The sequence below is a fragment of the Magnolia sinica genome, chromosome 3 (genome assembly GCF_029962835.1).
Source record: "Magnolia sinica isolate HGM2019 chromosome 3, MsV1, whole genome shotgun sequence".
NCBI classification, from domain to species: Eukaryota; Viridiplantae; Streptophyta; class Magnoliopsida; order Magnoliales; family Magnoliaceae; genus Magnolia; species Magnolia sinica.
Genome location: NC_080575.1, coordinates 14,620,651 through 14,647,918, shown reverse-complemented (window position 1 = coordinate 14,647,918; position 27,268 = coordinate 14,620,651). Strand labels below are relative to the sequence as shown.

General features: G+C 40.8%; 1 protein-coding gene and 1 long non-coding RNA gene across 2 annotated transcripts; one reads left to right on the top strand and one right to left on the bottom strand.

Annotated features, from left to right (window-relative positions):
- The first annotated feature begins 2,185 nt into the window (after positions 1 to 2,185).
- On the top strand, positions 2,186 to 12,860 carry LOC131239578 (uncharacterized). Its single transcript, XM_058237347.1, has 2 exons — positions 2,186 to 2,459; positions 12,786 to 12,860. Exons 1-2 carry the CDS (start codon positions 2,319 to 2,321, stop codon positions 12,852 to 12,854), a joined length of 210 nt encoding a protein of 69 aa, XP_058093330.1. The 5' UTR covers positions 2,186 to 2,318; the 3' UTR covers positions 12,855 to 12,860.
- Positions 12,861 to 16,198: 3,338 nt separating this feature from the next.
- LOC131239577 (uncharacterized) lies at positions 16,199 to 27,267 on the bottom strand. The gene is made up of 2 exons (XR_009168272.1): positions 26,488 to 27,267; positions 16,199 to 16,586 (listed from the first exon to the last, which is right to left on the bottom strand). It is a non-coding gene; the product is annotated as an uncharacterized LOC131239577 (long non-coding RNA).
- Between the last annotated feature and the right edge of the window lies 1 nt (position 27,268).

Here is a 27,268-nt window from a genome sequence, read left to right as displayed (position 1 = left end):
GTTACCATCGTTGAAACATTTATATGTCCACAAAAGTTTCCGATCAAGCTAAGGATTTTGTGTTTTATTCCATCCAAGTGGCAATGACCTTGTAAACGGTTTGGATAGCATATAAACATTAAGGTTGAGCCAAATAAGGTTTTAACGGTAGACAACTCTTTCCCCGGTTCTCCTCTCGTCTGGCCGCTTGAGTTTTGGATCCACCTGATTTTTGTTCTCATCTACTAAAATGATCTAGAAAAACTGATGGACTAGGTGGATTTCTCACGAGCATCACGGTGGGCCCCACCTACTATCCCATCGCAGTTACTTCCAGCGAAATTCGCGTCCCACGTTAGCACCGGAAGCGGATTGGCTGGTTTACCACACATCAGCTATATACCTTATGTATTGACATCAGCAAGTTCTCTGGGTCCCATCACAAGGTATGTGTTATATCCAAACGGTCCATATATTTTTCGAGATCGTCTTAATGCTTGAGATGAAATATAAAACAGATATAATGATTAAGTGGACCACACTGAAAAAGGAAGTGATGGATTGAACGTCTGCCATTAAAACTTTTTTGGGGTTTACAGAAGTTTTGGATTAATATGAAAATTCTTTTTTCTCTTTATTCAGGTCTTTGTGATGTTATGAACATATTGGATGAAAATAAACGTTATGGTGGCCCTATAAAATTTTTAACAGTGAAAATCATTATCTCGGCTGCTATTTATGGTGTGATCCAGTTGATCTTTGGATTTGATTCATTTTTGGGATGGTACTTTAAAATGACTTCTAAAAATGGATGGACGGTATGGATATAATAAATACATCATTATGTGCCATTTAACTTTGGTCTCCTTTGAACCGTCCGTACAACTCGGAGATGGAGGAGCGTCAGCGCTCGTCTTCGCACGACACGTACTTACACCAGCCGATCCGCTTCCGTTCGCACCGGTAACGGATTGGCTACTCCCCCTGTCATCAGCCCCGTGGCTGATGGTCGGTGCTCCCTGGGGCCACATAATGTATATGCTTCATCCATTCCGTTCATACATTTTTACAGATCATGTTTTGGCTTGAACCCAAAAATTATAGGAATATATATCTCTGGTAAACCACACCACAGGAAAACAATAGTGATGGGATATCCACCATTAAAATCCTCCTAAGGCCTACTGTACTGTTTATTTGACATACAATATGTAGATTATATCATACAGACCGAGATGAAGGGAAAAAACAAAGATCACCTTGATCCAAAACTTTTATAGCCCCCAAAAAGTTTTTAATGGTAGAAGTTCATTCAACACTCTTTCTTATAATGTGGTCCACTTGTTTTTTTTTTCCCTCAGCTTTGGTCTCGTATCATAAAATGATATATAAAATTATATCTACGGCATAAATGAAACACATACATCATGGTGGGGCCCACAGAGAGCACCGATCATCAACCATTGGCCGGTGGCAAGGGGAGTAGCCAATCCGTTTCCGTTCGCACTTCGCACCATGGATCTACTGGGACCCACCGGGACGCAGACCGCTTGCAAACCCAGCCGCAAGGAGTTTCTGCAGTCGGAAGCTAGTTGGGGCCGACTGTGATGTTTGTTAGAAATCCATCCGGTCCATCCGTTTTTCCAGCCCATATTAGTACAGGACCCAAAAATGAAGTAGATCCAAAACTTAAGTAAACCACAAGACATAAAAAGTGAGGATTTAACGCATACCATTGAAACATTCATGGGCCACAAAAGTTTTGTATCAAGCAAATATTTTTGTGTTTTCCGTTCATCCCAGCGGAAATGACCTTATGAACGGTTTGGATGGATATAAACATCACGGTGGACCCCATCAAGGTTTCAATGGTAGGCATTTTCCTTCCCAAATTGTCCTGTCGTGTGGCCCACTTGGGTATTGTATCTGCCTCATTTTTTAGGCCATGACCTAACATGATCCGGAAAAACGGACGGACGGGGTGGATTTATCACAAACATCACAGTAGGCCCCACTTCCGTTTGGCAATCCGCGTCTATCCAGCAACTTCCCATATTCAACTGGAGAAATGGGCCATGGGATAATAATGGGGTTAATCCAACTAGCGTGGGATGCAACCGATCAACGGCTTGGATTGCTAAATCATAGGCCCCACCTATAAGAACTGAAAACGCGAGTATAAAGTTCAAATCCTCGGCCTCAAGAAAGAAAAATCCTTTCCGTCTGTCTTTCCGCTTCTTCATCTCTGCTCCGTCTCTCTTCAATCTCTCAAAATCCCAAGCGCATCCCTTCTTCCAACCCTCGAAGCGCGAAAGGAAAAGGAAGAAACGTCCGTCGCGATGCGTGCTAGAGGCGGTCCGACGCGCGAGTCGCTGCTCACACGAGCCGTGAATTCGGTGTTCGCCTTCGTGCGGTTGGCCGAGTTCGAGATCCTCTTCTTCCTCTTCTTAATCATCGTCTTCATCATCTTCAAAGATCTGGTCAGTCCAATCTCAATCACTCTCTCGATTTCAACGGTCTAGATTTTGGGTGTACATTCCGCGTCCTGATTCGCAGTGCACGTGCCGGCGTGGCATGCGCGTGCGAGATCCTCGCAGGTGGTCCCCACCGCCCACATGCCCGGTCCTAAAAAGATCAGGCCGGTCCACACGTGAGTGAGGAAAATAGATGGTCGAGCGGCCCGGATCGTGCACACGCGTGCCACGTGTCACGGCGGATCGCGTCGGTTTTCTGTCCGGCAGTAGGATCCTTTCAATTCCAACCTGAACTCATGGAATTGCCATTAGGGTTTTGGTCATCATTATGAATTGGGAGGTCATTTTGGTCATTTCCTCATGTTGAATTGTTAGATTGCAATTCAATTCATTTCAGCATCCAAACACAGAAAAAATTCTTTATGTCATTGTTTCTGGTACAAGCTATGGATAAGATTGCTTAAGGAATTGTTGAAAGCTCTGTCAATGTTTCCTCAGCTTCGAATGTGCTATTTGGGTCAGATTTTAGTCATGATTTCATTTACGAACTGATTCATCTTGTAATGCACTGAGGTTGTTGATGGATTGAGCCAGCCTGTCGGGTCTTCGGGTCTGCCGGGCACGAGTTGGGCTCAGGCCTAGGCTCCACCCGCCAAGTTGGTTTTGGCTCGATTAGTTATTGGATTGGGCTTGGGTCAAGCCGGTTGATATATTGGGTTGTGGCTCGGGCCCGGGCATGCCGGGCCATGATGATAATGATAATGCATGTTTCATGTATATATCTATTAAATACAAATACTACACTTGTAAAAATTACTTTACAGGCCAAGCTTGTAATGCAAACCCTGAAAGGGGAAGCAAATAGATCAAAGAAAAGAAGAAAGATTGTGGTAAAGGACCCAACAATCCTCTAGCCGAATACTAGAGACCGTGAATGCAAGACTCCTCTAATCTTAAACCAGAGATCACTTCCCTGCATTCAACAACTACCGTAGAGAAAATAAGAGATTTTTCATGAAAAGAGAATATCATTCATCTTATTTCATAGGCGCAAGCCTTATTTGTAATAATTCCTTGCAATCTGTAATAAAAACTATGGAATCTAAAAATATAATCTTAGCTAGCAAAAATATGAAAAAAATAGAAAACTGCCTATATAAGAAACCACTGAAATAAGAAAGTACTTAAATAAGAAGATTCTAAGATTACTTCTTGCCTAATATGAAGATATCAATGGAAAATACCTAATGTAGAGATTTAAAAGAAATGGAAAGTAAGGATATTTCATAATGTAGAGATTTGCCAATAAATGGAAAGTGGGCCATTTCTTGTGCACACGTGGGATGTGGGGTGATTGCATCAAGCTTGGTCTGACTTTGACCTAGCTGATTAATGTCCCTAATAATGTGTTGGTCAAATTGGCGTGGGAAAAATTAGGGAGAATGGGGTCCTTTTGAGCAAATGGCGGTGGAGATTTTGGGAGGAGACTGTTTCAGAATGGGCTTTTTATGTAAAAGCAACGGAGTCTAATAATCTTTCTTGGTTTTTGTCTTAGCATCAGGTTGTATTCTTTTCCCATCCATTGGTGGGCTTTTTAATAAAATTTCAGTTATCTCTAAAAAAAAAAGAAAAAGAAAAAGGAAAAGAAAAGAAAAAGAGGAGCCTCCTCCTTGTGGAGGGAAGCGGCCTTTAGGAATTATGGAAATATGGAGAGTCATGAGGATGATTTCCAAGGGTACCCACAAAGCCAGTTGTGTTTGACATGTGGAAAGCAATCAATAAGATAGCTATGCATCTAGATGAAGAAGGAAGCGACATTTCTTTGAAGGTGGGTAGCGTCCTTGGTAAAGCAATATGTTTTCTCATCAATAAGGGTTTTTTTTTTAAATTTTAAATATATATGGTTTAATGAGGTTCCGCTAACAAAGTCATTTCAGGAATTTGCTTCTTCTATCCATGGCAAGGGATGATAAGGTCAATGATTGTTATGAACAATGTGTCAAATGCAATCACATATGTCATTTCTCGAGCGCACATTGCATGTGCCATAGCGCCATATGCATTTTTTGACTATTGGAAGCATATGCAATCACATATGCCAGTTTTATGCGATTATGCCATCGCATATTTTCCATTTTTGCTATAAGTAAGCACTTCCCACCCCTCATTTCCCTGAAACATTCTCTAGAATTTCTACTCTCTGATTGTCTCATTCTCGTACTCTCTTACTCTCGTACTCTTTTTAATTAAATTGGTAAGGAAAAAAAAAATCCCTACACCCATAGTATTTTTATATAATTATTCTTAATTTTTTAAAAATAAATTTTCCTTTTTTTTTTTTCCAGATTGTTTTTAAAACAAAAATTGGGGGGCTGTGAGATGACATATACGATTGTGCAATCACATATACACACAACCCCCTTGGCTCACATAGGACGGCATAATCTTTTTGACAACATTGGTAATAAAACCATTGGAGGATCAAATCGTATGGAACATTAGACTTCAAAGAAACTTATCCAATGATGAAATAATTCTTTTGCAGATGCTTTTAACCATGCTTGATAAGGTTTACATCAAGGTATTCCAAAACGGTTACGTAACGGCTGTAATGGAAAAATTGACCTGTAACGGCCCTTTCTGGGGCTGAAATTTGTTTTTTATTTTTATTTTTATTTTTATTTTATATAAAATGGCCATTATGGTCCTTATCATGACGGTAATGGCGGTGGTCATTACCACCACCATTATCATTATGGAATACCTTTGTTCACATTGACCCATTGGTTGAGGATAGATGGATCTAGAAATGTGGTTGTTAAGTAGTAGATTTTTCATGAAAATTTTCTTTTGGATTTTGACTTCCAATGATGGAGAACCCCACCATGCCCCAAAGTTTGGACAGCCCCTCTTCCGCTAGAGTCAAGGGTTCATGTGTGTAGCTGCGACACACCATTCTATGCTGGACAATTTGAAGAAGCATCAAATGGGCTAGAGATATTTAGGGATATTTCCTGCACTATTTTGAGGTGATGTGAAATCTCAATGGGTTCATCTTTGAGTTGATTATTTAGTTTGCCCAGTCCATTTTAGTCTAGAAGCAAAGCTACAAAAGCTGCCTTGGCTGACAAACTCAAGATAAGAATCTTGTCTATGACCATAGATTGAGTGCTCTCTTGAAATTCTGAGGGCATTTTCATTCGGATCTCATGCAGGATTAGATGGAGGCAAGCTAAGTAAGAAGGGAGTAATCATAACTATGGTGGGGTATTATAGGTGCCTCCCCCTTCGGGTTGTGTGTATGTAAATCTTAATTTTGGTGGGTGTTCTATGGGAAGAATGGGGGATCAGGGATTGGTGTTCTCCCCAGAGATGAGGATGTGTTGATGGCCTTCTTTGGGCCTTATGGGGAGGTGGGGCCAACCGATGAGAACTGTTCGCACTAAGAGAAGGGTTATAAATCTTTTCCTCGTTGTTTCCAAAAGCTTATCATTGAAGGCAATGATCAGATCACATTCCAGTGCCGTCTTCCGTTTTCTTTCTTTTCTTTCAAACTCAAAATATTTGCGCTCCTTCTACACCTCCAACTGATTGTGTCATGTGTAGGTGGTGCCTCATTCGTAGCAACAATTTTCTAGGTGGACTCCTTTGTTTGTTATTGTCACCTTCTTCATATTGTTTAAGAGCAAATTTCTCATGGTTGCCTTGGTTTAGCTCATGTTTCTTGAGTGAGTGGAGTAGGTGGGGAAATATCTTTTTGATAAAGAGTAATTACAAACCTCAAACACGTGAAACAATTTCTTTTAAAGGTTACAAAAATGTAGTAGTTGATTACATATGTACGATGTATGTTAGGAACAACTCGTTGTGATGTTTAATCATTTGCATGTTTCTTTACTTGGATGTTTTAGGGGTGCATGTGGGGGTCCACTACATAAGACAACAATACATGCACACCACCATGTTGGGAACTTGGGATCCACATGCACTATAGTGCATTACCATGGCATGACCCACTCGTCTCATTTTACATGCATCACTCAACTTCTTCTTATGTTGTATTTATTTATTTTTTATTTTGAGGCCCAACATCATGCGTTGCGCATCAATATCAAATTGATTTTCATAGTCCATGGAATAGTTATGTTTTTTTTTTTTTAATTTTTTTAAAAAATTTTTATGGATAGCAATTTTATTTTTTTAAAAAAGGGATTTTGACCAAAATGGCCTTGTGGTGTTGCCAAACACACAAAAAAGCATCCCTTCCAAAAAAAATCTTTCTTTGGCTCTGAGAGCCTTTTGAAAATTTTAAAGAGACAAAACTACCCTTTGCATTGAGTGTGGCATCCATCAGGCCATGATGGCGGGATGGATTCAGATGGGGTAAGCACCATGGGGCCCACTATGGTGTTTGTGAGAAATCCACACCATTCACATGTTTTGCCAAATCATTTTATGACATGAGCCCAAAAATGAGGTAGATCCAAAGCTCAAGTGGGCCACACAACAGAAAACGCCGGAGATTGTACTCCACGATTGAAACATTCATGGGGTTGCAGAAGCTTTGGATCATGCTAATATTTTTATTCTTTTAGTTCATCCCCGTGGTAAGGACCTTATGCGCATTTGGACCACTTTATGAATGGTTTGAATTGCACATAAACATTACGATGGAGCCCAGAAAGGTTTGAATGGTAGGCAACCCCTTTCCACTTTCCAGTTGTGTGGCTCACTTGAATTTCATATTTGTCTAATTTTTGGTCTCATGTCTTAACATGATCTTCCAAAACGGATGAACGAAGTGGATTTCCCACAGACATCACGGTGGGCCCAACATAGAAAAGGCTTTTGCTCAAAATCTGCATCAACATGATGGGACGTAATGCGGATTGGGTAGCATGACCTAACTAGAGAAGGATGGTGCCATGGTGCCCATGGTAATGTATGTATTTTATCCACGTCATCCATCCATTTTGAAAGATCATTTTAGGGCATGAGCCCAAAAATGAAGCATATCAAAGGCTCAAGTTGACCACACCACAAAAAGCAGTGAGATTGAAAATCTACAATTGAAAACTTCTTGGGGGTCATAGAATTTTTGGATGTAACTCATTCTTTGGCCCATGACATTAAATTAACTTCTGAATTCAATGGACAGAGTGGATTCGACACATCCCACGGTGGGCCCCACAATCCTTAACACATGACAACCATGGCCTTGAACACATGACAACCATGACCCTTAACCTAGACCCTTAGCACATGACAACCACGACCCAGACCCTTAACACATGATAACCTCACCCCTTAACAAATGATGTATGTTCATTGTCTTCCAAGGCAATACGTTATAAAATCTAAATTCTATCTCCTTCATTGTCTTTCACATGACAACTACAACCATCCCTCTCCACCTCAAATCCCTTTTGACAATCACTTCTCTCCATGACAACAACTACGGTCATCCCTCTCTATCCATAGCCAAAAGTAGCTTTCATCTCTAAGAAAATGCTATTATGCAAAAAAAAATTAAAATTAAAAATCCATTTAAAATGTTTTCCACCTATCAGTAGCTTCCATCTTTAAGAAATGTGGTCGTCGGAGCAAAAACAACACTTGTTTTTAGGGTCGTAGAAGTTGTTGGCGGTGCCCATACACCAAATAAGTTGATGGCAGTGACTGTACGTTGGAAAATGCAGTCAGAGGGGTGGTGGTGGGTCCTCGGAAGTAGGGGTGCACATGGAATCGGTAGAACCGTGGAACCGGACTAGAACCAACCAAACCGTACGGTTTGGTCCGGTTCTAAAGTGCACCGGTTCCGGTTCTAGTTTCAAAAATCAAAGAACCAATTATTTCAGTTTGGTTCTTGGTTTGGGGGTATGTAGAACCGTGAACTGATCTGTAGAACCGAATCGTGGAACCTATATTTAAAATAAAAAAACCCTAAGTTCATTCCCTTCACTCTTCACGCCACCCCTGCTGCGGCTGGCCACAATCCCCATCCATTCCTCTCTCTCTCACCCATCGGACAGCCACCTTCCACCCACCCTCTGCCCTCTCTCTCTCAAGCGCAGAACTGTGGAACCGAACCGGTTTTAACAGTCCGGTTCTAGGGTGCTAACGGTCCGATTCCGATTCCGATTCTCCTAGAACCGTTAGGAACGATTCGGTTCCAGTTTCACCCTAGAATCGGATCGAACCGACCCATGTGCACTCCTATCTGGAAGACATGTTTGAAAAAGAAGAAGAAGAGTCCCAGGAAAATAACAGAGGAAGAAGAAGAACAAGGTCTGTATGGGTACTAGGTTCAAAAGCAGGGGCATTTTTTCGTCCAATAATTCTCAAAAAAATTGGTTAGAGGGCCATTAAAGGCTTTTTTTTTTTTGGTAAAGGCTTGCTTTTTTGGGGTGTTTGGTATGACCACGAGGCTACTTTGGTCAAAATCCCAAAAAAAATTCACAAAAGGGACAGTAAATCATCTTTACGTTGTGATGATCATGCAACCACTTCTTTTGCTAAATTAAGAGCCCTCATATTTTCTTTCCTCAATATCTAGGAAAGAAAATTTCATCATCACCTAAGCCTTAACAAAATGTTAGGCCTGGATGCCGAGTCTCTAGCTTTTGCAAAAATGAATGTGATTCTCTATAGCATTGATGGTTGGTGGGTTGCAACATGGCTTTGAGAATTGATCATTTGCACAATAGGCAGGCCCAAGGTATTTTGTATCGGTAATGGTGGCCGTGATGGTCACCACCATTACCGATACGGGTATTAACGGCCGTTATGCCACAGGGGCATAACGGCCGTTATGACACTCGTAACGGTTGGATCTTAATTTTTTATTTTACTTGAAAAATTTTGAAAAAATATTTAGAAAATCCAAAATAATGTAAATATTTCAAATGTATGTGTTTTTTTTTTTTTGAACATGTTTATGGTAGCATAACGGTCCACTCTTTGGTGAGACTTGAGAGTGTTGTATTTGACTGTCTGGTGAATTTATGAACATGGTTATATGTCTTTAACATTTACACATCACAATCAAGCATTAGAACTAGGAATCGAAAAAAGAAAAAAGTATAAATACCACTTTTTCAAAATTTCTGAAAAAATGATACTCAATGCTCCTATTCACTCAAATCGCTTCACTTTATGATTTTAATCATAAAAACTATAGTAAGAGAGGTCAAAATCTGATGTAGAATGATCTGGGAGAGTTTTTGGAATGAGAAAAATAGAAAATTTAAGGGAATATGGATTTAAATAGAAAAAAAGTATCGTTCTTTGACTGTTACCGGGGTAATGGTCGTCATTCCTCATAATGGTCATTTCGTCCCCTGTAACGGCTGATTCGGTCCTAAAAAATGAACTACCCTATTTCACCCTTGTTTTGCGTAATGGTCATGACCCATTACCTATACGTGTCAACTTTTACGGCCAAATTGTAACGGATACGGAACACCTTGGGCAAACCATCCATGTTAAAGTTTGTCACATGTGTCTTGGGTTATCCATTGTCTGGTTTCTTCAGCTATATGAATTTGGTGTTTTAGTCAGGCTGGCGTGGCACAGGTACTGCCAGCATTGATGGTCATGCTCCTAGAGGGAATGAGGGATTATTGATTGGCCAGGCAAGTGGTAAAAAGGAATTTGCTATGGGATTTATGCTTCATGTTAAACTTGTGGTTTGTAATCAACCATTGTAATAATATACTATTAGATTTTTTTTTTAAGGATATAATAGACTATTAGATACGGCTTGATTGTAATCAACCTATGTAATAATAGACTATTAGATACGACTTGATTGTAATCAACTTATGCAGTCGCGTATTACATTGCACCTGTGGCTCTTTCGTGCCCTAATTGCATGTCCTCAACCTGGATAAAGGTGGATGGCCACGTTAGGTTAGCAACCAACCATAATTAGTAGGTGACCTATGATCTAACTAAAGATATGGCCCTTGATAGTGGAGTGGAGGAACAAGATTCATATAGACGACCCTTATTAGTTGCGATAAGGCTTAGATGATGATGATGATGATTTATGCTTCTTGTTAGTGTTGTGGTGAATTTGGAAGAAGAGGAATTTATTAACTTCTGATATTAGATTGGAGATTGTGACCAAGTTAATTAAGAATGTCAGAAACCACATTTTATTTTGAACAAGAAATCCCAAGGAATTCGCAGGGTGTTGTAAATTTGTAATGACGAAAGTTGGTGGGCCTGGGGTGATGGGTACTGGAATTATTGTAGTGTAGGCAATGGTTTTTTTTTTTTTTTTTTCTTCTTGTGGTTGGGTGTAGTTCTTCTCCCTCCCCTTCATAGTAAGCTATTAGGGCATGTTTGATAGCCTGTAATTGGGGGTAAATGCATGTAAAAGTAATCATTACAAATTCCTATGAATTTATAAATGCATCCATGGGAAGGGTTCTCCCTATATCGTGTTTGGTATATGTAACAAAGCCGCAACATAATTGGTGGTAGGCACATTTCCTATGTTTGATATGTGAGGCCGGGAGACCCAAAGTTGGAGTTTATGTTGATCGGTGGTCCACTACATACAACGGAGCTTTCTCATCCCGTGTTTGATAGAGGAGCAGAGCAGTTCATGGGCGAACAGAACCTCTCAAGCAAAAATAAAAAAGTTATTGGTCAACTTTTCATATTGGCGCTACCACTAGCGAGGTGGCAACTGGACAGTGCTCTATGGGCCCCACCATGATGTAAATGTTTTGTCCACACCGTCCATCCATTTCGGATCATTATGTTTGGGCATGAGCCCAAAAAATGAGGCAGATCCAAGTGAAAACAGTGGTGATTGAACCCATGCCATTAAAAACTTCTTGGGGCCTATCGTAATGTTTATTTGCCATCGAACCTGTTGATTAGGTCACACAGATCTAGATGAAGGGAAGACAAAAATATCAGCTTCATCCAAAATGATTGCATCCCCCAAGAAGTTTTTACTGGTGGGCATTCAATCACCACTGTTTTCTGTGGTGTGGTCCACATGAGATTTGGATCTGCCTCATTTTTGGGATCATACCCTAAAATGATATGGAGAAATGGATGGAGAGCGTGGATAAAACACATACATTATGTTGGTGCCCACTAGCACTATCCAGTAACCAGCTACCGGCGACGTCATTAGGCAATCCATGTCGAAAATTAGCCCGATCTATAACTTCTTTGGCCCCACATATATTTCAATGGCAGACCCTCAATCTTGTGTTTCTTCGGGCCTCCATTGCATCTACTTTCTAATTAGAGCGGGCAAGCTGCGTCGATGCTTGTATTGACATCTCAGATTTCAATCAAGTTGAACCACATAATTCGATCGTGACGAGTGATCACCTGGTTCAACCTGATTTCACAACTCTTCTAAGCTGATAATTGTACGTGAAGTTTCAAAACTATACAAGTATGTCATAACAGTGATCCTGATGCATCATCAGCATAGGGTGATGAACACACATGATTCAAAGTTTAAGAGTATCATACAAAATGAAAGTGCATTCTACCAAAATGTTCTTGCCTTGAAAATTGGAAAGAAAGAGAAGCCGCTACCTGAATGCTCTAGCTCCTCTTTGAAAGAGTCTCCCTCTATCCATGTACTTTTGGGCCTTCCCCTGCCCCTTCCTTCAATTGGTACCAACTCATTTCTTCTAACCAGTGCGGTTCTTGGTCTCCGTTGCACATGACCGAAACATCTAAATCTACTTTCCCTCATCTTGAGCGAGTCCTTCATAAAAAAAAATAGAATGTCGGAGGGTTGTTGAGTTGTTGCCTTTTCATGAAAAGTTTATAGGCCTTTAATTGTCTTCACGATGGGGTGGAATATGTTTGTATTATGTTATATGTATCCATGGGTCCATGGCAACAAGACCTGAACATACATACCAGTTACTGCTGTATCTGTTGGATTGGCTGTTCAATGATACTTCTGAATTAGAGAATTTCACATTTGCTCTAGCAATTATTACATCCGGAACCAAACAAAAGTGGGTCTCACCATCTTCCACCAATGGGAGTAGTTAATTCAGTACAGAAGTCAAATACCAAACTGGCCCTCGAACTTAAAATGAGAAGGAAATATGCTTGATGCATAGATCTTTTGGCACTGCATTGCAGAAGAGCAAAATTTGCCAAAAGAAGTATTGGGACCTAGCATTTCTATACTGTGGGTCATGTTCTTAAGTTGTGATGGGTGATATAGAATTAGAGTGCTGAATATTGATTGTCTACATAGTGTGATAGAATTAAGAGTGCCAGAATATCAAATATATGTGATAGAATTAGAGCGCTGATTATTGATTTGTTCTGCAGACATCAAGACCCGAATACAATCAGATCCTGGTGAAGAAGCCTGGCGGTAGTGATTTCTGGCCTTACTAGAGGATAGCTTCTCCTGTCCTCAGAGATTATTCCTGGCCTTTCCATGAAAAGAAGACCCTTGCATCAATTCATCGCAAGGTGTGATTCTAACTTCTATGTATGAGTATCTTGTGGTGGAGATTGGTTCATCGGCTTCTTATTCTGTATTTGTCTGCATGAAAAAGATTGATACAAATTCATGCATATGCCCCAAACCTAGTTGCAAATCAGCTTTCGGCCAATAGAAAGCAATAAAGCTATTTATTTCAAATATCGTTATCATTTCCTTTTTCTTTTACATGAAAGTGGTTTTGTTGATCTTCATCAGCCTTCATCAGTGAATTTCTCATTGATCCGAGCCGTTCATCATAACCACTACTTTGAAACCTATAACATCCATTCATTTGGCTGTTAATACAATTTGAACCTACCCTTTGAGTGGAAATTGTATTTATTGTCCAATTGATGGATGTTAGAGGCCACCTTTTGCATGGTTCGGACCAGTCAAGTTTTGAATTGAGTCACCGAATTTTAGAACCAGCTGACTAGGTGAGTGACTCGGTCGAGTTTTGAATCAAGTTACCGAATTTTAGAACCAGCTGACCAGGCGAGCGACTCGGTCGAGTTTGAATCGAGTCACTGAATTTTAGAACTATGGGCCCACAGCATGAAACCATGTTAAGATGTGGGGTCTGGGATCTAAAATATTGCCAGAAACACTTTAAAATGCAGTGAAAAAAGTGGACAGGGCTGGCTATACTATCTGATTCAATCAGAGGTTTGGAGCAGTGGAATGTTCCACCATGAATCAGTCATTTGTTTGTGTACCAAAAAGAAAGTAGAAAAAGGTCAACGGTTCAGATTCAAGGACGGTAGAGTCTATAAAACTAGGCTAGATCTTGTAATCACGTCCTTCCAGAAGGATGGTCCAGACTCACTTAGCCTACACTTCATGTTAGGCACTTCGTAATGCCAAATAACTTGAAAACCCCTATTCTGGTAAGATGTTTATGGGACCCACCGCATATACGGAATTCTCCGATCACATTTGCTTATATATATATATAGACACATCTAACTGGTTGGGCAACCCAACCAGCTCAGAAATTAGGAATTCATTAATGTTAATAAATCTACAGAGAGGAGTTACTTCAGGATGACTTTACGAAAGGGATTTGTGTAGGCCTCACCTTCACGTTAACGTGAAATAAACCCCTACCATCAGGTGGCCCAAAAATCAACCCCATTTGTGATTCAGGTGGACCACACGATTGGAAACAGTGTACAGGCAAAGCTCACCCTCCAAACTGTTTTCCTTTGTGTGGCCCACCTAAATGATAGATGGAACTGAGTTTTGGGCTCTATGCCTAAGCTTTAGTGTGGCATGGAGTATATTTCACATAATCAACATGTTTGGCCCTTTAAAAATTGAGGGTGGTGTATGTCTCTCTCCAGAGGGTTTCCCTTCTGTGGCCCACCTGAATCACAAACCAGCTTGATTTTTATTTTTATTTTTTTTCTCTGGGCCTAACATGGGATTACACATTATGGTGGGCCCCATCCATCGAGAATCAAGAGTGGGGACCGTCTCCAAACTGTTCCTTGAAAACAGTGATATTGTCAAAAAGAGTTCTTATAGTCCAACTGATTGGACCACAAGCTATGGTCCACTCATATAGTAATTCTTCCAAAGTATTAAATGTAAGTTTGTCCCTATCAACGAGGATTCTATAGTGTAATGATCATTCCTATCTACACATAAAGTGGGCCACCCCAAATAAAACAACTGGTAAATAACGAAACACAAGTGTAGTCCTCTCAATGAGTGAATGTTGTGGAGTTTTCCAAAGGTGATACTTATGATGGGCCAAACCTATTGGATGTAGCATGCACTGTCAGCTATATAATGAGGTTCATGTATTCATACAAAGAACGCTGTTTGGCAGCGGATCCGAACACCAGTCAGCTAGCTAGTGTTAAAGCTATGTGAGCCCCACCATTATGTATGCGTTTTATCTGTCATCATCCCTAAAATTTTCCAACTCATTTTAAGGTATTAGCCTAAAAATGGGGCAGATCCAAAGCTTTAGTGGACTACAGCACAGGAAACAATGGGGAGAATGATGTCCACCGTTGAAACCTTCCTAGGGCCCACGGGGATGTTTATTTGTCATCCATGCTGTTCATAAGGTCACACAGACCCGGATGAATGGAAAAACCAAATATCAGCTCAATCCAAAACTTTTGTGCGCCCAGCAAGTTTTCAATGGTAAGCATTCAATCCCCACTGTTTCCTGTGGTGTGGTCCACTTGAGCTTTGGATCTGGGGCTCATGCCCTAAAATGAGCTGAAAAAATTGATGGACGGTGCAGATAAAACACATATATCATAGATGGGCCCACAGAGCATGGACACCATATAGCGGGCTGGTGTTCGTGTCACCAGCCAAATGGAGTCCATTATACAAACGCGGTTTGGCTGGGGACCCGAACACCAGCCAAACAGGTGATATTACAGGCTTCGCCATGGATGGACCATGCAACCAAAAGCCCCTCGAACCGTAAACCTCAAATAGGTGGTCAACAAACAGACGGTTAAGAAAGAAAAAATACAGCTATGATTTATATTCTACCAAGAAAAAGGGCCAAAATTCATACAGCTATGATGTGAATGGGATCCACACATTGTACTGGCATCCATCCAGCTGCACAAAATGAAAACGCCGTGCAAACTTCTCACCCAAGCATGATATAATTCCTCTCATATTACCTTTCATCAAAGGGTGGTGTGGCCCACCTGTAGCATGATCAGGTGGGACGCAGATTGTGCCCCTGCCAGGGGTATGAACTCAGCCCTGGCAGGGGTTCTGAAGGGCCCACCATGATGTGTGTTTTATCCCCCATGTCTGTTCATTTTGCCAGATCATTTTACAGCATGAGCCAAAAATGAGTCAGATCCAAGGGCTCAAGCGGACCACAGGACAAGAAGCAGTGGCAATAATGACGCCCACCATTGAAACCTTCCTAGGGCCCAACATGATATTTATTTTCCATCCAACCCGTTCATAAGGTCACATATACCTGGATGAAGGGAAAACATAAATTTGAGCTTGATCAAAACTATGTGGCTCCCAAGAAGTTTTTTTATAGTGGGCATTCGGTCCCCACTTGTCTGGTCCACAGCCTTGGATCTGCCTCAATTTTGAATTCATGACCTAAAATTATCTGGAAAAGTGGATGAACGGTATGGATAAAACACATACATCACATTAGGCCCCACAGAGCCCCTGCCAGGGGCAGGACGCAATCAGCTGTATCCGATCAGGTGGAACTGAGAGAAAAAATGGAGAGAAGAAAAATCACCTCTTTCAATTGACCATTATATACAAACATAATTGAGCTTGAGGATGAAAGCGTGTGATTAGTAGAAGCCTGCTGATCTCACACTTGTAAGAATAAAGGCGCGGACAAGCTTGGATTGGTCACATGGGCCATCAACAGAGTAAAGAAACACGAACCCCATGTTCATCTCAACCATTCAAAGCACAAGTGGGCACATTTCTTATACAATGTGAGATTAGCATCTCCCCATTGCTAGATAACATGACACACATGTACACTACTCAGTGCTGCTTACAACATTTCCACAACTACTAACCAACAAGCATAGAAAAAAGTCAGCACCGCACCCTTCAATTGTTCAACATAGGGGACCAATCAAAGTTCATATTCTCAGATCAGCGGACCCCACCACCTGCATGAACCAATAAAAAAAGGGATAGAGGCGCTTTATGTCTATTAGCCAGGTTGGAGGATCAGACCAAATCTCTACATTTTACATTTCAATATCCAAATAAGAAAATAGCGACAGAACAAGAGCTGATAATCCAACATGGATGAACTTGGTAAGACATTTGAAAAACTCATGCAACATACAGAGTCTCCATCTCAAACTGATCTTCTGTTAGTTTCTTTTAATCCTTTTCTTACTTTGAATAAGCACCTGATTTGGACCCGCTCGTTGGCCCTAATACTCATGCAAAATGTAATAGAGGCTCAATTATAGTTGAAGTTGAACAGAAACAGATTCAGGTGCAGGAACCAGGAAGCGTATGTTTTAGAATGAAAACAAGTATTACATAGGTAGAAAAGCATGAGCGAGAGTCCGAAGCACGATTCCAAGCAGGAGCAGCAACCTCATCAAGCAGGTGCACCTTGTTAGAAGGATCCTGTAATCAAGGGCTCATACAACGAATCAACGCTACCCCAGCAACCTCATCAAGGGTCCAAATGGTCAGCTACTGCAATGCTTGAAGATCAGCACCAAAAGGGGGTTGAGGTGTAAAGATTAACCGCAATGCTGATCTCAAATTAAAAAGGAAAACCCAGCTTGGATGTTTCTGGGGTTAAAAGAAGCATTGAGGGTTTCTAGAAAAGAATAGAAATCTGTGGCATGGTGAACACTACGGGATCAATTCATGGGTGGACCATCTTCTCTTCCCCCCAACACATCATAAGCTTTTGTTCTTCAAAAGAATTCCAACATTGCCCCAACTCCATTGGATCAAAACATCCTAATTTTGCATTATTGAAAGCCAGGTTATTCAATCTTGGTTTGATTCTGAAGGGTCCGAGGGTCTGGTTGAGAATGATTTGAATAGTGTTGATGCATCTACAATCAGGCAGGTTTCTAATGGTATCCAAGAGGGTGTAAATCAAGATGCAGTAATATGGGAGGCCATTTGAGTTTTCCGATGAAATCGTGCGTCGAATGTAATTTTTATATTTTGAGTACTGATGATGACTGCATGAAATGGGTGGAGTGGGATAAAAGGCCCACAGGAAGACATCTTCAAGAAATTTTAAGGAATTTGGAGATGAATTGAAAATTAAAATTCGGTCAATGATTGATAAGGTCACACAGGAAACAAACAAATACTGATTATAATTCAACTGAAGTTCCAATTGATCTCTCGGTTCTGATGGTGCTCTTCCTGTGGATCCTTCGGTTGCTGCTCTCAAAGGCCCCGCTGGTACTTGAGGTGATGACTCTTGCCCTGATGCATCTCATGCCAAGGACACTCATGTCATGTTGATGATGATTCTCGATTACTGAGTTTATCAATAATATCATCCAGAGTGGTGATGGGGAAGATACACCTGATGCAGTTCCAGATGACCTCTTTTTTTTTAAACATTGACAATTGTATTCCTAAAAGGGCCGAAGCCGCAAATTTACAAGTATGAAAACAAAGGGATTTACAAATCCCGCCAACACTCCAGAAAATGAGGAATAATGTTTGATGGCACCCACTCCATCACGTGAGATTTTGCCCTGCAGAAAACCTCTAAAACTTGCCCCTTACGATTCCTAAAGCATCAATCGTTCCTCTCAAACTGTTAGGCCCAAATACCTGTTAACAAGCTTAGTTACCAAAATTTCCTCCCGATCATCCCTATCCCCCCCCATCATGCCACATTAGAAGGAAATTATCAATAGATCCTGGCGACACCCATGCGGTTCCGAATAAATAGAAGTTATCCCACATTTTTCTCGCAAACGAGCAGTGGATAAAAAGATGATCCACCGTTTCCTCAGCATGAAGACATAACAGGCAAGCATTCAGCAGAATCAAACCTCTTCTGCAAAGATTATCCACCATTAGCACCTTCTTCCTCCCTACCAGCCGCATGAACGCCGCTACCTTTGAGGGAGAACCATATCACCAAACAAACACCGTCGGGCAAACCTCGATGGTAGAGTCATCCACACTTAAGAAACTATATTGTGATTTTACCGAGAATTTATCAGATTTTTCTTTAGCTCCCACGATCGAGTCAAATTTTGAAACTTTCGGAACCACCTTGGATAGAAAATGAAGCAAACTGATAAACTCTTCAAATTCTTCGTCTGTCAAATTCCTTCTACATGGCAGGGCCCACACTCTTCTCTCCCATAATGAAACAACAGCTAGCTACTCTAAGATCCATCTGAAGCGGAAGTCCTGCCAACAGTGGAAACAAGTCACTCAATCTTTACCCCCTACCCCTTATCTTCCTAAAATCTAATGTTCTTATCATCCTCCACCGAAAACTCAACCCCTTCCCAAACATTATCTTTTAAAGACGCCACAAATTTCCATAAATATGATGATCAATACAGCAATGACAACCTAACCCACCACCCCCTTTCTTCTACCTTGTATTTCCTAACTATCACCTTTCACCATTGAGAATCCACTTCTACCCCGAACCTCCAAACCCATTTCATTAATAGAGCCAAGTTCAAGTCCTCCAACTTCCTAAACCCTGCCCCCCCTTGTTCCTAAGGCTTGCAAACCTCTTCCCACTTCAATAGATGAAATTTATGTTTATCTTTCGCCCATTCCCACAACAAATCACGCCTAAGTTTTTTGAGCTTTTTCAGAACCAATTTAGGACATTTGAATAGAGACGTAATAAACTGGGAGATTAGACATCGCTGTTTTGATCAGCATAATTCTCCCACCCAATTACAAATGACGGTTATATATATATATATATATATATATATATATATATATATATAGAGAGAGAGAGAGAGAGAGAGCTTCATTTCAAACCTTTCGATCACTTTATCCCATAGATGTTTTGGTGGTTTACAAACACACAATGGAAGCCCTAGGTGTGATGCAAGAAATGAACCCTCCCTATTACCAAATATAGAAGCATACATTTCAACTCCTCAAGCATTTCCACCCCCAGTATTTCACTTTTGCTTATATTTACTTTTAAACCTGAAACCGCCTCAAAGCTGACAATAATCAATTGAAGATTTTCAACATTCTAAACCTCTACCTCATAGAATAACAACGTATCATCGGCGTATTGCAAATGAGAGATCTAAAAGTTTGAACAATCCACTCTAAAATCTTTCATTAACCTCATCAACACCCCTCTATCTAGCAATCTACTCAAGGCCTTCATAACAACGACGAATATGTATGAGGAGAGAGGATCTCCCTGTCGAGGACCTCTTGAAGCTAAGAAAAAAACCATTTGGGGATCCGTTTACTAGAATTGAGAATTTTGCCGATTTCGCACATTTCTACATCCAGGATCGCCATTTGGCCCCACAACCCAACCTTACCAGCATATAATCCAGGAAATCCTAATCCATGTGATCGTAAGCTTTTTCAATGTTGAGATTGCAAACCAACCCTTTCAACCCTCTTTTATTACAAGAATCTATACACTCATTTGCCACCAAAAAATTATCCACCATCTGTCTCCCTGAAACAAAAGCCCCCTGCGAATATGAAATGACCTCTACGAGCACTATGTGGAATCAAGAGGTGAGCATCTTTGCCAATATCTTGTATGGACCTCTCATTAAATTGATGGGTCTGAAGTCTCGTAGACTTTCAACACCTTTTTTAGGGATGACTGCTATAAATGTATAATGCAAGGGCATTTTCACACCGGGCTTAAGTGGGGTCGCTTGTGGGATGCAGGGGCACACTTGGGGTGGGTGGGGCCCACAGGGAAGGTCTCGTGTTCGAGACTCCTCGCCGGGGGTGATTAATGCGCATTTCACACCGGGCTCGAGTGGGGTAGCTTGTGGGATGCGGGGACACACTCGGGGTGGGCGGCCCGTGTGAGGCGGTACCCATGTGATTTGGGCCCATGAGGGGGGTTCGATCAAGGTCCTAACCCATGAGATGTGGGGCCTGGGCTATGAGATAAAAGGATTAATTTGTCATGCTCTAACAGTTCGAGCTTTTAGAGCAAGTGGTTAATTGTCCTGCATCAATGTAGCCCCTAACTTTGATGCAATGATTCCTTTTTCATTGAATTCACTAATGAACCCCATCTCATCCCTCTTAACTAATTCCCAAAACTGTTGACAAAACACAATCGGAAAACCATATGGCCTGGGAGCCTTGTCACTACCTAATTCTTCCACTGCTTGCTTAACTTCTTCCTCATTGAATGATTTTTCCAGGTCAACCGCTGCTTATGATGAAATTGATGCAAAGGATACTGTCGAGTAACGGCCTTTTCCACTCTTCTCGCGAAAGTAGATTCCTATAAAACTCTACCATAGAAGCACATATTGTCTTTCCCTCAATTCTTTCCCCCTCCACCACAAGAGACGTTTATCTTGTTTACCCTTGCCCTCACACATGCCATAGCATGGAAGAATTATGTGTTTTTCTCTCTTTCAACCAAAAAGCCCATGATCATTGCCGCCATTTGATTATTTCCTCCTCTCGCAATCTAACATTATATTTTGCATGGTACACTTCCCTCCATGCTCTCTCCTCTTCCGATAGATCTGTCCACTCTTCTTTATATCGAGGGTCTAATTTTGTTGTAGGATTTTTATAGTCTCCTCCTCACGGCTCCCCAACTCCTCTTTCCTCCATTTGCATATTTCCTTTTTAAGCATTTTTTTTTCAAAAAAAAAAAATAAATTCTAGAATAGCACAAATCCTACAACCCCTTGAATCAATTTCTCAAAGAACTCATTCAAACTCAGAAGAAAGCAATGCCAACAGAAAGGAAAAGGGTTGTTCGGGTTACTAGATCTAAAGCAAGTATCGTTCTTGCTCCTGAAATCATTCCTGCTCAATGATAGGTGCTTTTTGGCAAGTAAGAGGGGCAGATAGTTCTCCATCTATTACGAGATTGAAAAGTTGGTATGGACAATACTCGGTTTGCTGCTATTTGTCAAAAGGATGATTGGTAGTAATAAAATGGATAGATAGCATCTGAAGGAAAATAACCACAACGGGCTTTATGGTTTGGCTATTTTGGAGTGGATTTTCTCTATGCGAAAAGAAAAAGTTGCTCAGATCAAGAACCAACTGTCATAGTGTGTAATGATAGTTCTTCCAAATCGGCTTTTCTAACTGTTGTTTATGCTAAAGTGCATTGCTGTCAAAAGAATGGCAGTTTGGATTTGAGCGATGTAATTTCTCCTCTATGGTAACAAAGCCAAGGATGGTGGGTGCTGACTTAATCTTCAATGCAGATGAAAGTTGGCAAAAGGCATCCAGACAGTTGCCATTATTGAGTTTCAGGAGGCATTTCGTTTGTGTGGGCTCATTGATTCTGGTTACCAGGGAAACAAGTTTACTTGGTCAAATAATTAAGGGGGAAGGAATTACATCTGGGCTCATCTGGATCGAATATTTGTTAACCTTTGTGGCTTGGTACCTTCCCAGTTGCACAGGTTTCTCGTTTCAACAGGAACTGCTTGGATAATTCTCCTCTTACTGGTTGAGTGTGGTGAAACAGGGTCTTAAACCTTTCAAATTCCAAAATATGGAGACTTTCTCAGGGAGGTAGAGGAAAGCTCAAAGGATCCTGCTTTTGGTACAGTTGCTTAATATGGATGGTACGTCATGAGGGAACCACAGGCTGGCTGCTGGGGGTGGATTTGTTCAGGATTGGAATGGCTCTTCCTATTTGGGTTTGCTAATTTCTGTGGTGTCTGAACTAACGTTGTTGGAGAATTGCATGCATAAAGGTCTTAACATTAGCAATATTCTAATCAAAAGTATTCAAAATTTCTGATTTATATGATTATTGTGGATTCTCTTAAAATCTGGAATGCTTGGCATTGGTAGGCAGATCTAAAAATGCCTAGTACTTCCTCATGCATCTCCTTTGTTCATGTCTACAGGGAAGGAAATAATTATCATCATCATCTAAGCATTATCCCAACTAATTGGGGACAGCTACATGAATCCTTTTTCTGCCATCCTTCAGGGAAGGAATAAAGTAGTTAATGACCTTGCTAACTAGAGATGCAATTCAATGCCCTCCTTTCGTCATCGATTTATTAGTTAGTTATCAGTTGTTATATTTTTAGTGACATTCGGTGTATTCAATGTCATTAGAATTTCTCATTAGTAAATTCCCATTCCCAGTGGTCCCACCCACATCCCCCAACAAAAAAAAAGCCATGCTTTTGATCTCAATACCAAATGGGCTTCTGCAAGGAGCACTTGCACGAGCATTTCTAACAAGTATTCCTGCTACAAAGGCAGAGAATCAACAGAATAACCATATTTTGTGAGAACGATTCTTGGCCCCTCTCCCAGAAAATACTTGATGGAAATAGATATCAATCACCAAACTTTCAATGATCTTTCTAGTGAAAAACATATGCCAATCCCCAAGTAAAGAAGTCCTTCTAATACTCATGGATAAGAGGCTTTGATGAGTGCTTCTTCAGCTTAAAAGAGGGCCCGATACTGCAGGCAATGAGAGGATTGTTGACGTAACCTGGACCTCACAACTTGGAAGAAAATCAGAAGAATTCACAAACACTCGGAACATGGAAAGACGAAGAAGGGGAATCAGGGATCTCAAAGGTTTGGATTACAGTCTGGCAACCAAACACCTCCCACAAATTCTCTCAATTTCTATTACAATCTCAGAGAAGTGATTTACAATCCTCATTATAGGCCTTTTATACAACCCTTCCAACTAATCCCAACTACTCATGACAATCCCTAACTAATCAAAGTTCTTAAGCTCCTAAAACAAGCCTAGAAATACTAATGAAACCATCTTACAACTATCCGCAACAAACTGAAATGGGAAATCAATAAAAAATCCTGGCCAAAGGAATCAAAACGGTTCAAGTTGCAAAACGGGTGAAGTCAGCTGGCTAGCTAGAATCCACCAGCCCAGGACCCGATCCTACCCAAAACAAGGCCACTGGATGCTGGAGAACAATTTCCCGACAGCTAAGGACGAATCTCTGGCTGGTGAAAAGTGATTTCCGCCTGCCAATGGCATTCCTTCTCACATCATATTGTGGAGCTCCGGTGGTCCGTCATTGACGGCTTTGGCTGGTCCAATCTCAGCCCGCCATGTAGGCCAGTGCAAAAGGGCTGCATTGATTGTCACCCTAGCCTTAGATTGTCATTAAAAAATGTGATGATTGTGATTAACAAATGCGAGGATTGTCACCTGGCCTTGGAACTTCCTACACGAAATCCTTTCTACCATCCACAGTAGATCAATATTCTCAAGATCCTCCAAACATAGGCTCATTTATCTGTTCCCCATATTGCAATCAAGCTTCTATACACAACTCACAATTTGAAAACTAGTAAACATTGTCTCTCTATGACCTAGCCTAGTATTCCAATTTACCAAGATATAGCTATTATTGATTTAAAAAGAAGAAAGGAAAAACAAAAAAGAAGGTGCTTTCTAAATGCTCGTTGCCTCATCATCAAATACAATAACATCATTGTTTTCTGCAGCCCGTGCTCCCATGGAATCTGCTTCGTCTTGTATGATTTGAAATTTCAACCTGTATCATACTCATATCAGGCCTCAAGCTGCAAGAGCTTATCTTCCTCCACTATGCAAGGAGCCCCCAAAGAACATCTACAGGAGAATCTCCACAGCAGATTTACTACTGGGTTCTCACTGAGTGAAACAACTATGATACTAGTCAATAAGTCAACACTAACACCAACACATGTTGAAAACGCGACCTTCCTTTGGCAACATCTAATCTATGCTTAAATAAACACCCAACTAACCCCTATCAACCACCAAATTACCCAGTCCAGAGATCAGGAGAGATTATTTGAATTGGCTAATCCATTCACTGAATCATTTGCAGTTCATCGAAAGTTGGAGAAAATTGTTAGAAATGAATAGGGGTGAATATCCAAGAGAATCTTGGACAATTTGCATCAGATGTGGCCATTAGAGAACATTTGCCAAAGCAGCTGCCCAACTTTAATCCATTTGTTAAATTGTTAGCCAATTCATTCACAGAATCAGTTTGCAGTTCATAAAGGGTTGGAGAAAAATTGTTAGCTATGAATAGGGTTGAAAATCCAAGAGAATCTGTAACTACTTGCATCAGATGCAGTCATTAGAGAACATTTGCCAAAGCCACTGCCCAACTTTAAAGGTTTGGGTTGCTAAAACCTACATTTTCCCGTAGCAATAACTGAAGGAGATAGTACTTGGAAGCACTAAAATGGGTTAACTTGCCCATTGGGACTAGCCTCAGTTCTGTCAACTTCAATTCTTTCCTCTTTTCTTTGTTTCCTTTCTCCAATTTTTGCATTTTGTAAGTAAGACAGGTTCAAACCCACGACACAAAGCTGTGAGACTAAACTTGAACTCAACTATGTGGTTAGTTCCACAATTTCCAGCTTCTACTAATTCCATGGGAAAAGGGATCTCAATAACCTATGTACAGTTACTAAAGAACTAAGTTGTTGGAACCTTCTACCGAATTGCTGCTTGCACCTCAAACTCACATTTATACTAGCTAACATTTTGAAACAGACATCGTGCTCCATGCATGTTGAATCAGCTGTTTGGGTCAGGTCATTAACTGGCATGCTGAATCCTTGATAACTCAAGCCAACAAAACTCAAATTCAAGATTGATCCTGAAATAACAGACCCAATAACTACCATATCACCATCAGCGCTGCCGCCATAGGAGCCTTGTCCAGCTATTTGGGCTTGATTCCATAACAGACATGCCAAAGCCCTAATGCCTCAAATCAACAAAACTCATATTCAAGGCTGGTCCCTGAAAACATAACCAGACCCAATAAATAGCAACACATCACCACCATCACCATCATAGCCTGTCCCAGCTATTTGGAGTTGGCTCGACAGCTGGCATATGCTTCATCTAGTGTTCATGTTCAACTTTAACAAATGTTCTTTGAGAAACAGTTTCTCAATCCTGCATATTGCCTGCTTCTCTTGAGCCACCGTATGCATTTGTTGAACATACGGATGATCAGGGGAGGCATATTCTCTGGAGGCCCCAGGTTTAGTTACAATATTATATTTATCCAATCAGAACCTTCTTCTTCTTCTTTTCTAGAAGGCCACATGCATATCAACCTTTACATAGTTACATTCCCTGGAGGCCTCACACATATTAGAACCTCTTCACCACATCGAATGATCTTCAACAAACTGTTTAAGTTGAAAGTTTCAGCGGTACAGGGTTTAGAATGGTCACGTGTTTTGATTCAAAGTAACCTTCACATTCCTTGTTTAAAATATTGATAACGACCTTATGTGAATTTTACCGTTCTGAAAAAAAAAAAAAAAAAAAAAAAATTGACAACTACCTCACTTCACTTGTAAGCACACAACAGAGAGTTTTCCTAAGCCCACATGCACCTCCAAACAAGACATAGATGTGTGGGACATCATCCAACCTGCGGATCAGATTGGCCCCGCCGTACATGGCCTGGCCCAGAAATCAGGCCAGTCAACTATCAGGTTAGACAGTCGTGTAGTTAAAAAAGTTGCTAAGGGGTCTAGATTCAACACACATATGTACCCACCTGACAAGTGACCAGACCGGTTCTTGGGCCAGGTCATTTACATGGTGATGACAAGTGATACATGGTTCAGAGTCCTTGGACATCCCACACATTGTCCCTGTAGGCACACAGAGAGGTGTATGTGTGCAGGATTCATAACCAAATACAGAACTAGGAATAAATATAAGGCTAAACTGGCTTATTGAGAAGAAGGCAGACAAAAGTTATGGCAAAACCATTTCATGAACATTAATCACGACAACGGGTCTCGAACAGGTACAATTTCTTATTCCTTAGCAATCAGAACCAACAATTGTATATGTTCTCATAGTACCTGTTACAATGCCTTCTGGGATATAATGTTGCAAATGAATGGTTCAGCTGCAGTAGTGCTTATCCATCAGCCTTGCGACTGATTCTCTGCTATTTCATGAAGCCTGTTGAAGACACCTGATCTTGAAATCTTTAAGTTTGTCACATAAAATCATCGAACCAACCTATTAGGAGCAGCAGCACTGTGGTATTCCAGATCCAAACAAGGTTATTTCACTCAAGGGTCTGCATATATCATCCAGACAGCAAAGAACCAAAACATCACATTTGAGAATCAGAAGGCCCGAAGGATGATTTCGTTCCTTGAGGACAACGGGGGAATCCTGTTTCACTCTGCTGCCTTTAACATCTATAGCCCAAATGGAGGAGCTGCTCCTCGTGTACAAGTCTGCAATATACTAGTTATCAACAAAGAAAATAGAAGGAAAAAAGAAGAGAAAAATGTGGGATGCCATAATAGTTGGGACTTGAAGGAAAACTTCCCACAAATATTGCAAGAGAAAGAAAATGCTATATAATAAAGATATATGCAGATCAAAGGGGGACCCAGGCTAACCTCGAAGAGAAAGCAAGGTTGCCAAAAAGATGGAGTTTCAACAGACACGGATAACTACAAGGAGGGATGTTGCTGTGAAAGAGGGGAATGAGTGACCATTGATACAGTGACTAGTGAATGTTTTATATCTGGGTTTTGTAGAATGAAGAGATGGGCTTTTGGAAAAAAAGTGTTTCTTTTCCAATTGGTTGTTTCTAGAAGTGATACTACAAGCAGATTTACAAGA

Coding starts and splice junctions, on each gene's coding strand:
- LOC131239578 (XM_058237347.1), top strand. CDS start 2,319: ATGCGTGCTAGAGGCGGTCCGACGCGCGAGTCGCTGCTCACACGAGCC. Junction 2,460..12,785: donor TCATCATCTTCAAAGATCTG/GTCAGTCCAATC, acceptor TTTGTTCTGCAG/ACATCAAGACCCGAATACAA.